This window comes from Silurus aristotelis (genome assembly GCF_946808225.1).
Source record: "Silurus aristotelis genome assembly, chromosome: 15".
In the NCBI taxonomy this organism is placed as follows: domain Eukaryota; kingdom Metazoa; phylum Chordata; class Actinopteri; order Siluriformes; family Siluridae; genus Silurus; species Silurus aristotelis.
In genome coordinates this window covers 5813173-5826782 of record NC_139588.1, presented here as the reverse complement: position 1 = coordinate 5826782, position 13610 = coordinate 5813173, and the positions used below count along the sequence as shown (strand labels likewise).

Genomic DNA, 13610 nt, shown 5'->3' with positions numbered 1-13610 from the left:
AGTAAAGTGTAGTGTACTAGTACAGTAGAGAACAGTATACTGCTATAGTAAAGTATAGTGTACTAGTACAGTAGAGAACAGTATACTGCTATAGTAAAGTGTAGTGTACTAGTACAGTAGAGTATAGTATACTGCTATAGTAAAGTATAGTGTACTAGTACAGTAGAGTATAGTATACTGCTATAGTAAAGTATAGTGTACTAGTACAGTAGAGAACAGTATACTGCTATAGTAAAGTATAGTGTACTAGTACAGTAGAGAACAGTATACTGCTATAGTAAAGTATAGTGTACTAGTACAGTAGAGAACAGTATACTACTATAGTAAAGTATAGTGTACTAGTACAGTAGAGAACAGTAAACTACTATAGTAAAGTATAGTGTACTAGTACAGTAGAGAACAGTATACTGCTATAGTAAAGTGTAGTGTACTAGTACAGTAGAGTATAGTATACTGCTATAGTAAAGTGTAGTGTACTAGTACAGAAGAGTATAGTATACTGCTATAGTAAAGTATAGTGTACTAGTACAGTAGAGAACAGTATACTGCTATAGTAAAGTGTAGTGTACTAGTACAGTAGAGAACAGTATACTACTATAGTAAAGTATAGTGTACTAGTACAGTAGAGAACAGTATACTACTATAGTAAAGTATAGTGTACTAGTACAGTAGAGAACAGTATACTACTATAGTAAAGTATAGTGTACTAGTACAGTAGAGTATAGTATTCAACTATAGTAAAGTGTAGTGTACTAGTACAGTAGAGAACAGTATACTACTATAGTAAAGTATAGTGTACTAGTACAGTAGAGTATAGTATACAACTATAGTAAAGTGTAGTGTACTAGTACAGTAGAGTATAGTATACAACTATAGTAAAGTATAGTGTACTAGTACAGTAAAGAACAGTATACTACTATAGTAAAGTATAGTGTACTAGTACAGTAGAGAACAGTATACTGCTATAGTAAAGTATAGTGTACTAGTACAGTAGAGTATAGTATACTGCTATAGTAAAGTGTAGTGTACTAGTACAGTAGAGTATAGTATACAACTATAATAAAGTATAGTGTACTAGTACAGTAGAGAACAGTATACTACTATAGTAAAGTATAGTGTACTAGTACAGTAGAGTATAGTATACAACTATAGTAAAGTTTTGTGTACTAGTACAGTAGAGAACAGTATACTGCTATAGTAAAGTATAGTGTACTAGTACAGTAGAGAACAGTATACTGCTATAGTAAAGTGTAGTGTACTAGTACAGTAGAGCACAGTATACTGCTATAGTAAAGTATAGTGTACTAGTACAGTAGAGAACAGTATACTACTATAGTAAAGTATAGTGTACTAGTACAGTAGAGAACAGTAAACTACTATAGTAAAGTATAGTGTACTAGTACAGTAGAGAACAGTATACTGCTATAGTAAAGTGTAGTGTACTAGTACAGTAGAGAACAGTATACTGCTATAGTAAAGTGTAGTGTACTAGTACAGTAGAGAACAGTATACTGCTATAGTAAAGTGTAGTGTACTAGTACAGTAGAGTATAGTATACTGCTATAGTAAAGTATAGTGTACTAGTACAGTAGAGTATAGTATACTGCTATAGTAAAGTATAGTGTACTAGTACAGTAGAGAACAGTGTACTAGTACAGTAGAGAACAGTACACTGCTATAGTAAAGTGTAGTGTACTAGTACAGTAGAGAACAGTATACTGCTATAGTAAAGTATAGTGTACTAGTACAGTAGAGAACAGTATACTGCTATAGTAAAGTGTAGTGTACTAGTACAGTAGAGTATAGTATACTGCTATAGTAAAGTATAGTGTACTAGTACAGTAGAGTATAGTATACTGCTATAGTAAAGTGTAGTGTACTAGTACAGTAGAGAACAGTATACTGCTATAGTAAAGTATAGTGTACTAGTACAGTAGAGAACAGTATACTGCTATAGTAAAGTATAGTGTACTAGTACAGTAGAGAACAGTATACTACTATAGTAAAGTATAGTGTACTAGTACAGTAGAGAACAGTATACTGCTATAGTAAAGTGTAGTGTACTAGTACAGTAGAGAACAGTATACTGCTATAGTAAAGTATAGTGTACTAGTACAGTAGAGAACAGTATACTGCTATAGTAAAGTATAGTGTACTAGTACAGTAGAGAACAGTAAACTACTATAGTAAAGTATAGTGTACTAGTACAGTAGAGAACAGTAAACTACTATAGTAAAGTATAGTGTACTAGTACAGTAGAGAACAGTATACTGCTATAGTAAAGTGTAGTGTACTAGTACAGTAGAGTATAGTATACTGCTATAGTAAAGTGTAGTGTACTAGTACAGAAGAGTATAGTATACTGCTATAGTAAAGTATAGTGTACTAGTACAGTAGAGAACAGTATACTGCTATAGTAAAGTGTAGTGTACTAGTACAGTAGAGAACAGTATACTACTATAGTAAAGTATAGTGTACTAGTACAGTAGAGAACAGTATACTGCTATAGTAAAGTATAGTGTACTAGTACAGTAGAGAACAGTATACTGCTATAGTAAAGTGTAGTGTACTAGTACAGTAGAGAACAGTATACTGCTATAGTAAAGTGTAGTGTACTAGTACAGTAGAGAACAGTATACTGCTATAGTAAAGTGTAGTGTACTAGTACAGTAGAGTATAGTATACTGCTATAGTAAAGTATAGTGTACTAGTACAGTAGAGTATAGTATACTGCTATAGTAAAGTATAGTGTACTAGTACAGTAGAGAACAGTGTACTAGTACAGTAGAGAACAGTATACTGCTATAGTAAAGTGTAGTGTACTAGTACAGTAGAGTATAGTATACTGCTATAGTAAAGTATAGTGTACTAGTACAGTAGAGTATAGTATACTGCTATAGTAAAGTATAGTGTACTAGTACAGTAGAGAACAGTGTACTAGTACAGTAGAGAACAGTATACTGCTATAGTAAAGTATAGTGTACTAGTACAGTAGAGAACAGTATACTGCTATAGTAAAGTATAGTGTACTAGTACAGTAGAGAACAGTATACTGCTATAGTAAAGTGTAGTGTACTAGTACAGTAGAGAACAGTATACTGCTATAGTAAAGTGTAGTGTACTAGTACAGTAGAGAACAGTATACTGCTATAGTAAAGTGTAGTGTACTAGTACAGTAGAGAACAGTATACTGCTATAGTAAAGTGTAGTGTACTAGTACAGTAGAGTATAGTATACTGCTATAGTAAAGTATAGTGTACTAGAGTATAGTATACTGCTATAGTAAAGTATAGTGTACTAGTACAGTAGAGTATAGTATACTGCTATAGTAAAGTATAGTGTACTAGTACAGTAGAGAACAGTGTACTAGTACAGTAGAGAACAGTATACTGCTATAGTAAAGTGTAGTGTACTAGTACAGTAGAGAACAGTATACTGCTATAGTAAAGTATAGTGTACTAGTACAGTAGAGAACAGTATACTGCTATAGTAAAGTGTAGTGTACTAGTACAGTAGAGTATAGTATACTGCTATAGTAAAGTATAGTGTACTAGTACAGTAGAGTATAGTATACTGCTATAGTAAAGTATAGTGTACTAGTACAGTACAGAACAGTATACTGCTATGGTAAAGTATAGTGTACTAGTACAGTAGAGTTTAGTATACTGCTATAGTAAAGTATAGTGTACTAGTACAGTAGAGAATAGTATACAACTATAGTAAAGTGTAGTGTACTAGTACAGTAGAGTTTAGTATACTGCTATAGTAAAGTATAGTGTACTAGTACAGTAGAGTATAGTATACAACTATAGTAAAGTGTAGTGTACTAGTACAGTAGAATATATATACTATATTATAGTATTATACATATTACTGTAATAAGGATGAATCAGACTGAATTAAATGAAATATGAATACGGATTGTGCTAGAGTGACAATACTTGATAAATAGTGTACAATACATGGAAAATAAATTTGGATGGAAACCAATTTAATAGATTAAATATATAATAGCTTTTTATCCCCTGTTTTTTTTCTATGTTCATCACTTTATTAGGTGCTCCAACAAATATCTACATCCAAGGACTTGACTCGGTCAGTCAGTTGTCTACTGAGGTTCGAGTCCTCAAAGAGGAGAATCAGGCTCTCCAGAGTCGGCTCCAGCAGGGGAGCAGAGGTCCAGCAAGCATCATATGCAACAGTTATAATATCTGTATTGTCTATACAGTTTATGTGCCTATAATATATGTAGTATATACTACTACACATAGTATACGTAATAGTATAGTATGTGTAGTAGTATATACTACATATATTATAGGCACATATACTGTATAGACAATGTATGTGCCTATATAGTATACGTATACTATATAGAAAAAAGTATTGGGATACCAGACTTTTCCAGCCATGTGTTTTTCCCCCAAGCACAAAGTCATATGTATAGGATGTCGTTGGATGTGACAGCATGATTTTTTCCCTCCACTTGAACAAGGAAACATCTGCTTTCCATGGGTTGGAGTGTAAGATCTTGAGTGGCCTGCTATAGAGCTCTCAACCCTATGGAACACCTTAGAGATGAATGTGAACCCCATCACCTCACCTACATCAGTATCTGACTCTACTAACACCCTTGTGCCTAGATGTATCTCCACAACATTTAGTGTAATATCTTACCAGAAGAGTGGAGGTTATTATAACAGCAAATGATGACTAAATATGGAATTTGATGTTGAAAAAGCACATATGAATCTTATGCTCAGGTGTCCACAAACTTTTTTCCATATAATGTATATACTACAGAAATGTCTATCTGATGTTGTGTCTATTCAGCATTTTGGGGAAATGCACGAACAGTGGCGTTACATCTGACCTGTCGACGCTTGCGTTTTTTCAGTGGATGGTGTGAAACAGGTAGAGCAGTTGCGGGACGCAGTTTTATTAGAGCGCTCCAGGCTGCAGCAGGCGGAGCTGGAAGCAGAAAAGTGGGCGGGGCAGTTCAGGCAGGTGCAAGCCCAAATGAGAGAACAGACGAACGCATTTCTGCAGCTGAAGCAGGACAAACAGGTCATCCGGGAGAATGCGAACAGGTACGGCGATATTAGCACGGGACGGCGGTTTATGTTCTAGTGATCAAATGGACAGTCACTGACGATGCCGTGTGGGTGTGTGTGGGTGTGTTCAGGCTCCAGCACGAAGTTCAAATTCTCCAGCAGCAGCTCACTGAGAGCAGACGAGTCGTGCATGCACTTCAGTATGAACTGCAGATATACCACAGACTGCATGACAGTAAAGGTAAATCATACATATATACACTCATTGTTCTACAACTTGTAGCCTGACAGTTTTGTGGTGCATTTTTATCTCTACTACTTCAGAAGCAAACGTGCAGGAGCCGCCGTCTCACACGTACACGATGGAGGAGACGCTAAATGAACGCCTTGATCCTGACGTGCTCCACTTATCAGCTAGAAAACACATTTTCCATGGTGAGGCAAATAAACAACCAGCATCTAGTCACTACAAGGGTTGTGCTTCTCCAAAGCTGAGGGCATTTTTGATGCAGCGCATTCGTATCGACACAAAGCGTTTCAACGCAATACTCACAAACTATTGGTCATGTTCTAAAAAGCTTTTATGCCGATGCGAATCTATGAATCCTACCATCCCTACAAAACATTATTGTTGTGATTCTTCTAGACTCGCCTCGACCACCTCCAGTTCAGGATGCAGGGCTCTTAACTCCAGCCTTATTCTTCTCTGCCCAGCTTCAAGCCTCCAGTGAGTGGTCCACACTTTCTTCATTAATGATACAGTAGAATACCACTAAGATATTTAATATATATTTAGCTGGTCTAGGATTTTAAATGATGCGAGAGTATTCAAAAGGAGGTAACGAGTAACAAATGTACCGAACCCCTGTATAGGACGTCCTGAGGGTGAGGTCCGAGACGGCTTGTTCGCCTGCAGGACAGGGTGTCATGTTGTGGGCCACTGGGACGACTTCAGTCCCTTGCAGCAGCAGCTCCTGGAGGGCAAAGCGCTCATCTGCAAGATGGAGGCGACACTGCAGTCTGGCATGGAGATCAACCTGCAGGAGGTCAGTCTGAAAGCTGGTTATCCGAGAGCAAACCGAGGAACGATTTATGGGACGGCATCGTGGCACTGCTTCACCTAGCTTTGACCCAGCTCCAGGGTCCCTAATTCAGTCTTAAGTGTGGGTCTGTGTAGAGTTTCTCTGCATGTTCTCCTCAGTTCAGGATGAGATAGGTGTCCTTCAGGTTCTCTGGTTTCCACCCAGTTTTCTGTAACTTGCCAATAAGTTTCAATATCTTTTCCCAAACATAAAATATGTACTTGATTTTTCCATTTAGAATAGTTTCCATTTTTCTGTAAAAAAAAAAAAAAAAAGTGCCACCCACTGGCATACCAGAGCTGCTCACTTTCTTATGTTGCTCCATCATTTGTTTGTCTGTTTATCATTTGTTCAGGGCTGTTTAAGGAGCATGCTGGCCAGCACCAAGACCTTCAAGCAGATCCTGGAAGAGATGGGGTCTGCCCTCAAAATGTTCTGGAGGGCTGCTCTCCCTAACGCTGAGACACCAGAGCATAAAAAGGTTAGACTTCAGGAAGTCAAAAGACCAGGGCTGAGAGACCTCATCCCCAAAAAACACTCCTCTGATCTTCTGTGCTATATCTTTCATGTATTTACTTGAAAGTGTATGTTTATGTGTGTGTGAAGGAGCAAACCTTGAGAGAAGAAGTTGTCTCTCTGAGACACAAGCTTGCTGAACAGGAGACGACCCTAAAGGATACGTTTGAGACCCTGAGAAACTCCAATCGTACCAAAGACAGCATGGAGCAATTAATCGTCAGCCAACGTGAGCCTGCTTTTCAATTTTCACTGGTCTGGTCGTTTGTTATGAAGCTCTGTTCATTGGTCTGGTGTCTTCGCAGTGTCCAGGACACGAGACGTGTTGAAGAAAGCTCGCAGCAACCTTGAGGTGAGTCAGAACAAGCAAATAAACTGGCTATATAACTTTATGATCTACAACAGAAGGTTTTCAGGGATCAGTTTCAGCTCATCTAGATTTGACCTGACCACAAACCTCTGTCCTTCTTCAGAACTAGCAAGTGCACAGAGTAGAACCTCTTGTTATGAATCAATCACGGGTTGAAATTGGACCAGGAGTTCCTGGTGTGATGGATGATGGTTTCAAGGGGTGTGTTAAGCCCAGTAAATGATATTTCATTTAAAAAACGTAGATGAAATCCTTTGTCATGTATACCAATGATCTGTCTGGATACTCGATTCTGATTGACTGGAAGGTGTCCGTCCAAACCATTGAACCAGTCCAGTCCTTTCAGAGTGTAACCCTAGAAACATACGAGGCAGATACTCCTGGTGAACATGGTGGGGTCCATAAACAGGTCTAGGAACAAGAGGAACTGCAGAAGTTAAGGCCAACATCTTCATTATTAGTAAAGATGTGATTACAGACGCATGTGATTCATCAATCCAACTTCTCTCTCAATCTGTTCATCTACCCATCTATCAACCCATCTGCTCACGAAATCCATCCAACTGTACATTCATTCAGCTATCTTCTCTCTCCAACTCCATCCATCTATTCCATACATCCAGCCATCCATCCATCCATCCATCAATCCAAATTCTCTCTTAATCTATCATCCAATCCATTACCTATCTCAATATATTTATCTATCCACCCATCCATCCATCCATCCATCCATCCTTTATCTATATCCATCCATCCATCCATCCATCCATCCATCCATCCATCCATCCATTTAAATTCTTTTTTAATCTATCATTCAATCCATCTTCTCTCTCAATATATTCATATATCCACCCATCTATCCTCTTTCTATATTCATTCATCCATCCATCCATCCATCCATCCAAATTCTCTCTCAATCTATTAACCAATTCATCATCTTTTAATATACATCTATCCACCCATCAATCCTCTTTCTATATACTTCCATCCATCCATACAAATTCTCTCTCCATCCATCCACCCATCCAAATTCTCTCTCAATCTATCATTTAATCCATCTTCTCTCTCAATATAATTATATATAGACCATCCATCCTCTTTCTATATACATGCATCTTTCCATTCAGTCATCCATCCATTTAAATTCTTTCTCCATTCATCCATCTAGTCACCTATCCATCTTCTCTCAAAATCTACGCATCTATCCACCCATCCCTCTTCTCTCTATATCCATCCATCTGTCTGTCCCTCCATTCATCCTCTTTCTACTGTATATCCATCAATCTGTCCATTTATCCATCCATCTTCTCTCTCTCCCACTCCATCCATCCACACCCCCTTTCTTTCAGATTAGCTTTGTGAAGCCAACATTGTTGCGATGAACTTTCCCTCTATAATGCCAGTATTTGCATTAATTAATATTCAGGCATACAAGGAGACTGGATCTATTCTGTCGTCGTAATATTACACATGCTTTGGAATTCAGACAAACAATCTCATCCCTCCACGTCGAAGCGTTTAAATCCTCTGCTCGTGCATTTCATATCATCAAGCCAACCGAGTGAAACAGCTACACAACACCCTGACACATTCCTCAGTTCCACTCACTGTTTCCCTCTCTCTTTCTCTTACTCTTTCTCTTTCTCTGAGTACTTCTAGAAGAACGAGCTCAGGATCGAGTCGTTAGGCTGCTCCTTTTCTCCTCCTTCTCCCCAGTCTTTCTCCTTCAGCCCTCGCTGGGACGATAAAGGTACACCCCGGGCCTGTTTGGCTTTTGGGAGTGTGCATTTGCATGTTGGTGCACGTTCAAAACATTTTATTCATACTGTATAGACAAAAGTTTTGGCACACCAAATTTATTTAGCCATATGTGTGTATGTGCACAAAGCCAGCTCCATGACGATAATGGTGGAAGACCTCCTGCTATAGAGCTTTGACCTCAACCCTACTAAACATCTTTGGGACAAATTGGAATTGCTGACTGCACCCCAGGCCTCTTCACCTCACCTACATCAGTACATGAATGATCAAAATTCTCACAAGTACACTCAGGGTTCCTACTCATTATTCATTTCAACTTAACATATATTTTCAGACTCAAATGTGCAGATTTTTGAGACCATAGTTAACAGCTGAAACAATGAATCAAAATTACGAACTAATCACTCAAATCGAATTCCATGATTATTCATCCTTTTCCAAAATGTGTAGGAACCCTGTTCACTCCAAAATCTAGTGGAACATCTTCCCAGAGGAGCGGAGTTTATTAAAACAGTAATTGGGACTAAATGTGGAATTTGGTCAGATGTCCACAAACTTTTGTCCATATAGTGTAGTGTGAACACAGTTCTTTATCTGAACACTGTACTGTTCTAACACAGATCTTCTACTCTTAGGTCAAGTCTCGAACGCTGGATTCGGTTCCTCTCCTGGACCGAGTATCGTGACCGCCCCGGATCAGGCCCCGCGCACAAAGTTCTCATGGGTAACCCGGCGCTTTGGCCTTCAGCGCCCTCTACAGATGTGCCCTAGCAGTGCAGGATCAATGCTCCAAGCTGCTGCAGCCACCCCGTGCTGAACGAGCTCACGGTTCACCAGGCCTCCGCATTTAAAGCTTTAAATATACAGTATATCACTGGTTGTTTGTGCTCAGGGATCTACAGCAGGTCCTGTAGCTTTCGCTGTAGTTTAGATCTCAGGTCGGTTGGTGTACGGGTGTCTTTTCTTAAAGTAGCAAGAAACAAGTGTTATGAAAAGGTTGCTGGTTCAGACTTTGTTGCAAATTGGTACATTTTATATATATATATATGAGATTTTGAGATTTTCTGTTCAGTATCCTGTAGCTTCTACTGTTACTGACTCCTTTCTTTTTTAGACAAGTACTCAATTCAGAACTTACTTCCCTTCCATCTTCTCTCTAATATCTATCTATCCATCCATCCATCCATCTTCTCTCTCCATCCATCCATCCATCTATCCAGATCCTCTCAATCTATGCACCTATTCATCCTCTCTCTCTCTCTCTCTCTCTCTCTCTCTCTCTCTCTCTCTCTCTCTCTCTCTCTCTCTCTCTCTCTCTCTCTCTCTCTCTCTCTCTCTCTATCTATCTGTCCATCCATCTTCTCTTTATTTTCATCTGTCCATCCATCCTTCCTACAGATCTTGTGCTCTGTTGGGGGCGGGGCTAAAGGATCACCCTGGATTAAAGCCTGAGATTAGATTGGAGTCAGTCATGGCCTATAAACACTCAGTAAATCTACCTGCAAAAAGTTTTAAAAAGAAACAGCAATAATATATATGATGGTGTGTGTGTTTGCATGTGTTTTAAAAGAATATACTGATAACGTGTTTTACTTTAACTATAAAGAAGACCGAGAGTGCAATGCAATCGCTGTTATATACGTACAGAGTGAGAACACTGACGCTGCTGCTCACTCTTTCAACACTGTACCTCTGAACAGGGAACGAAGCTCAATAACGATCCGCTGTTACTTCATAGAGTCACAGATTTAGTGGATTGTGCAAAATTAGAAGTTTAAAATTTGATCTATTAAATGGTCAGTATTTAAAAAAAAAACAAGCAACAACAATACCCTTAAATATTCTTGTCATTTTCGGTCTAAAAACTGTATCCTTTTTCTCTACGTTGTATTATTTAGATATGCCTATTGATGGACCTTTTTTTATTATTTGTTTTTATTTTTTTTGTACCCAACACCTGTAAATTCTATGTACTAGATGGCAAAACTAAAAAACCCTGTGTAAACTATTTCCCCGGAGGCGGGACAATCGGTGAGAGAAGCTGTCAATCATGAGTCGCTATACTGTTGGATACGCAAGGACAGGTTTCTGCTGTTCAATATCTCATTACACATGCAATCGACTTCGGCTTGAATACGTACTGCAGTGTGCATTTGTTACAGGAGGGCAGCATTTGAACTCTTTGTTCAGCATTTGCATGTTTTCTACTGCATTTTGTATGCAAGAACCCGTCCACTCACACACTCGATTTCCTTTTAAATCTTTTATAGATTTTATTTTATATAATACCAAACAAAAAGCCCAGACAGAATCAATCAGCTATGTAATAAAATATAACCAAGAGTAAGTAATGCGCAGTAGAGAGACACGGCCCAGAGATCAATTGTGCTCTGTTAGAAATTTATTGAATGAACGAGGGAAAGATGAAATGTGTGTGTGTGTGTGTGTGTGTTCTGACAACTGCTGATTTATTGTCTATGCATCATGTGTTCTTTATAGAAATAAAACGTGTATATGTGGTAGAAGTTGTTTCCAATAAAAAAAATATATATATTTAATTTTCTCAGTTATACAGATTTGAACCCATGACTTTCCAATCAGAAGCCCAACATCTTATCCACTGAGCTACATCTTTCCTTTTATACTGGTAAAAGTAAATCAAGTAAAACGTACAACACTTAAACTCTCCAGTAGCTCAGGCTCTGGGTTGCTGATCGACGGGTTTTGGGGCCCCTGAGCAAGGCCCTTAATCCTCTGTGCTCCAGGGGCTCTGTATCATGTCTGACCTTCCTAACATCCTTGCCATTATGTGAAGAAAGAATTTTCTTAAAAAAAAATATAGAAACCTTTCTTTTTCTTCTGTATTGCGTGAAATCAACACCTATTCCAAGTGGTGGGAAAAATATTTTCCCCAATAGATGGCGCCAGAGAGCAAATGCTGCTTTACCTTCAAAATAAACGATCCTGGGCTTTTTTTTTTTTTTTTTTTTTTTCAGAGAGAAACAGACGAACACGAGAGACGAAAATGCAAAATCACCGTGTTTATTGAAATATGTTGAAAAACTCGCTGCGATGTAAACAGGATTCACTGATAATGAATGAACAGTCTGCATATGTATTGGGATCAGTGTTCATAAGGCACAATTTTATTTATTTTTTTAATAATCTGCAAAATGATCGATAAGTGCATTTATTTATTTTTTTACCAACAAGGACAAACGAATCTAAAGGTAGAACAAACAATAAACACTGGACGTTTGGGCGAGCGGAGACGGACGAGGTTTTGCTTGAGTAAACTTTCGCTCCTGGAACTGAAATCTCGTTATTAAACTTAAAAAAAAATAATAATAATAATAAAATAAAAAATAAAAAAGTAAACCTGAGACAAATGGATGGAGTGAAAAAGATAAAAAAAAAAAACTGCCTCGCTGGAGTACTAGGCTTTAAACAGGAGTTAATGTGGATGATTTATATTTACAGTGAGGAAAATAAGTATTTGAACACGCCGCTATTTTGCAAGTTCTCCCACTTAGAAATCATGGAGGGGTCTGAAATTGTCATCGTAGGTGCATGTCCACTGTGAGAGACATAATCTAAAAAAAAAATCCAGAAATCACAATATATGATTTTTAAACTTTTTATTTGTATGATACAGCTGCAAATAAGTATTTGAACACCTGTCTATCAGCTAGAATTCTGACCCTCAAAGACCTGTTAGTCTGCCTTTAAAATGTCCACCTCCACTACATTTATTATCCTAAATTAGATGCACCTGTTTGAGGTCGTTAGCTGCATAAAGACACCTGTCCACCCCATACAATCAGTAAGAATCCAACTACTAACATGGCCAAGACCAAAGAGCTGTCCAAAGACACTAGAGACAAAATTGTACACCTCCACAAGGCTGGAAAGGGCTACGGGGAAATTGCCAAGCAGCTTGGTGAAAAAAGGTCCACTGTTGGAGCAATCATTAGAAAATGGAAGAAGCTAAACATGACTGTCAATCTCCCTCGGACTGGGGCTCCATGCAAGATCTCACCTCGTGGGGTCTCAATGATCCTAAGGAAGGTGAGAAATCAGCCCAGAACTACACGGGAGGAGCTGGTCAATGACCTGAAAAGAGCTGGGACCACCGTTTCCAAGGTTACTGTTGGTAATACACTAAGACGTCATGGTTTGAAATCATGCATGGCACGGAAGGTTCCCCTGCTTAAACCAGCACATGTCCAGGCACGTCTTAAGTTTGCCAATGACCATTTGGATGATCCAGAGGAGTCATGGGAGAAAGTCATGTGGTCAGATGAGACCAAAATATAACTTTTGGGTCATAATTCCATTAAACGTGTTTGGAGGAAGAAGAGTGATGAGCACCATCCCAAGAACACCATTCCTTCTGTGAAGCATGGGGGTGGTAGCATCATGCTTTTTGGGGGTGTTTTCTGCACATGGGACAGGGCGACTGCACTGTATTAAGGAGAGAATTAATGCGAGATTTTGGGGACCAAACCTCCTTCCCTCAGTTAGAGCATTGTAGATGGGTCGAGGCTGGGTCTTCCAACATGACAATGACCCGAAGCACACAGCCAGGATACCCAAGGAGTGGCTCTGTAAGAAGCATATCAAGGTTCTGGCATGGCCTAGCCAGTCTCCAGACCTAAACCCAATAGAGAATCTTTGGAGGGAGCTCAAACTCAGTGTTTCTCAGCGACAGTCCAGAAACCTGACTGATCTAGAGAAGATCTGTGTGGAGGAGTGGGCCAAAATTCCTCCTGCAGTGTGTGCAAACCTGGTGAAAAACTACAGGAAACGTTTGACCTCTGTAATTGC

General features: G+C 38.7%; 1 protein-coding gene across 13 annotated transcripts in view; it reads left to right on the top strand.

Moving 5' to 3' along the window:
* Positions 1 to 12131, top strand: part of pde4dip (phosphodiesterase 4D interacting protein) — an 80267-nt gene extending 68136 nt beyond the window's left edge. For 6 of the 13 annotated variants that reach the window (XM_083562902.1, XM_083562913.1, XM_083562912.1 and 3 more), the window contains 11 exons: positions 4058 to 4177; positions 4898 to 5090; positions 5186 to 5295; positions 5379 to 5489; positions 5701 to 5781; positions 5928 to 6100; positions 6492 to 6617; positions 6743 to 6881; positions 6958 to 7004; positions 8682 to 8772; positions 9419 to 12131. In XM_083562902.1, coding sequence (XP_083419028.1) covers positions 4058 to 4177; positions 4898 to 5090; positions 5186 to 5295; positions 5379 to 5489; positions 5701 to 5781; positions 5928 to 6100; positions 6492 to 6617; positions 6743 to 6881; positions 6958 to 7004; positions 8682 to 8772; positions 9419 to 9600 — 1373 coding nt within the window. In that variant the 3' untranslated portion in view covers positions 9601 to 12131. Of the gene's footprint in view, positions 1 to 4057; positions 4277 to 4359; positions 4498 to 4897; positions 5091 to 5185; positions 5296 to 5378; positions 5490 to 5700; positions 5782 to 5927; positions 6101 to 6491; positions 6618 to 6742; positions 6882 to 6957; positions 7005 to 8681; positions 8773 to 9418 lie in introns of those variants that run through there. The other 7 variants (XM_083562904.1, XM_083562903.1, XM_083562911.1 and 4 more) reach the window with 4 other exon arrangements.
* Positions 12132 to 13610: the final 1479 nt, after the last annotated feature.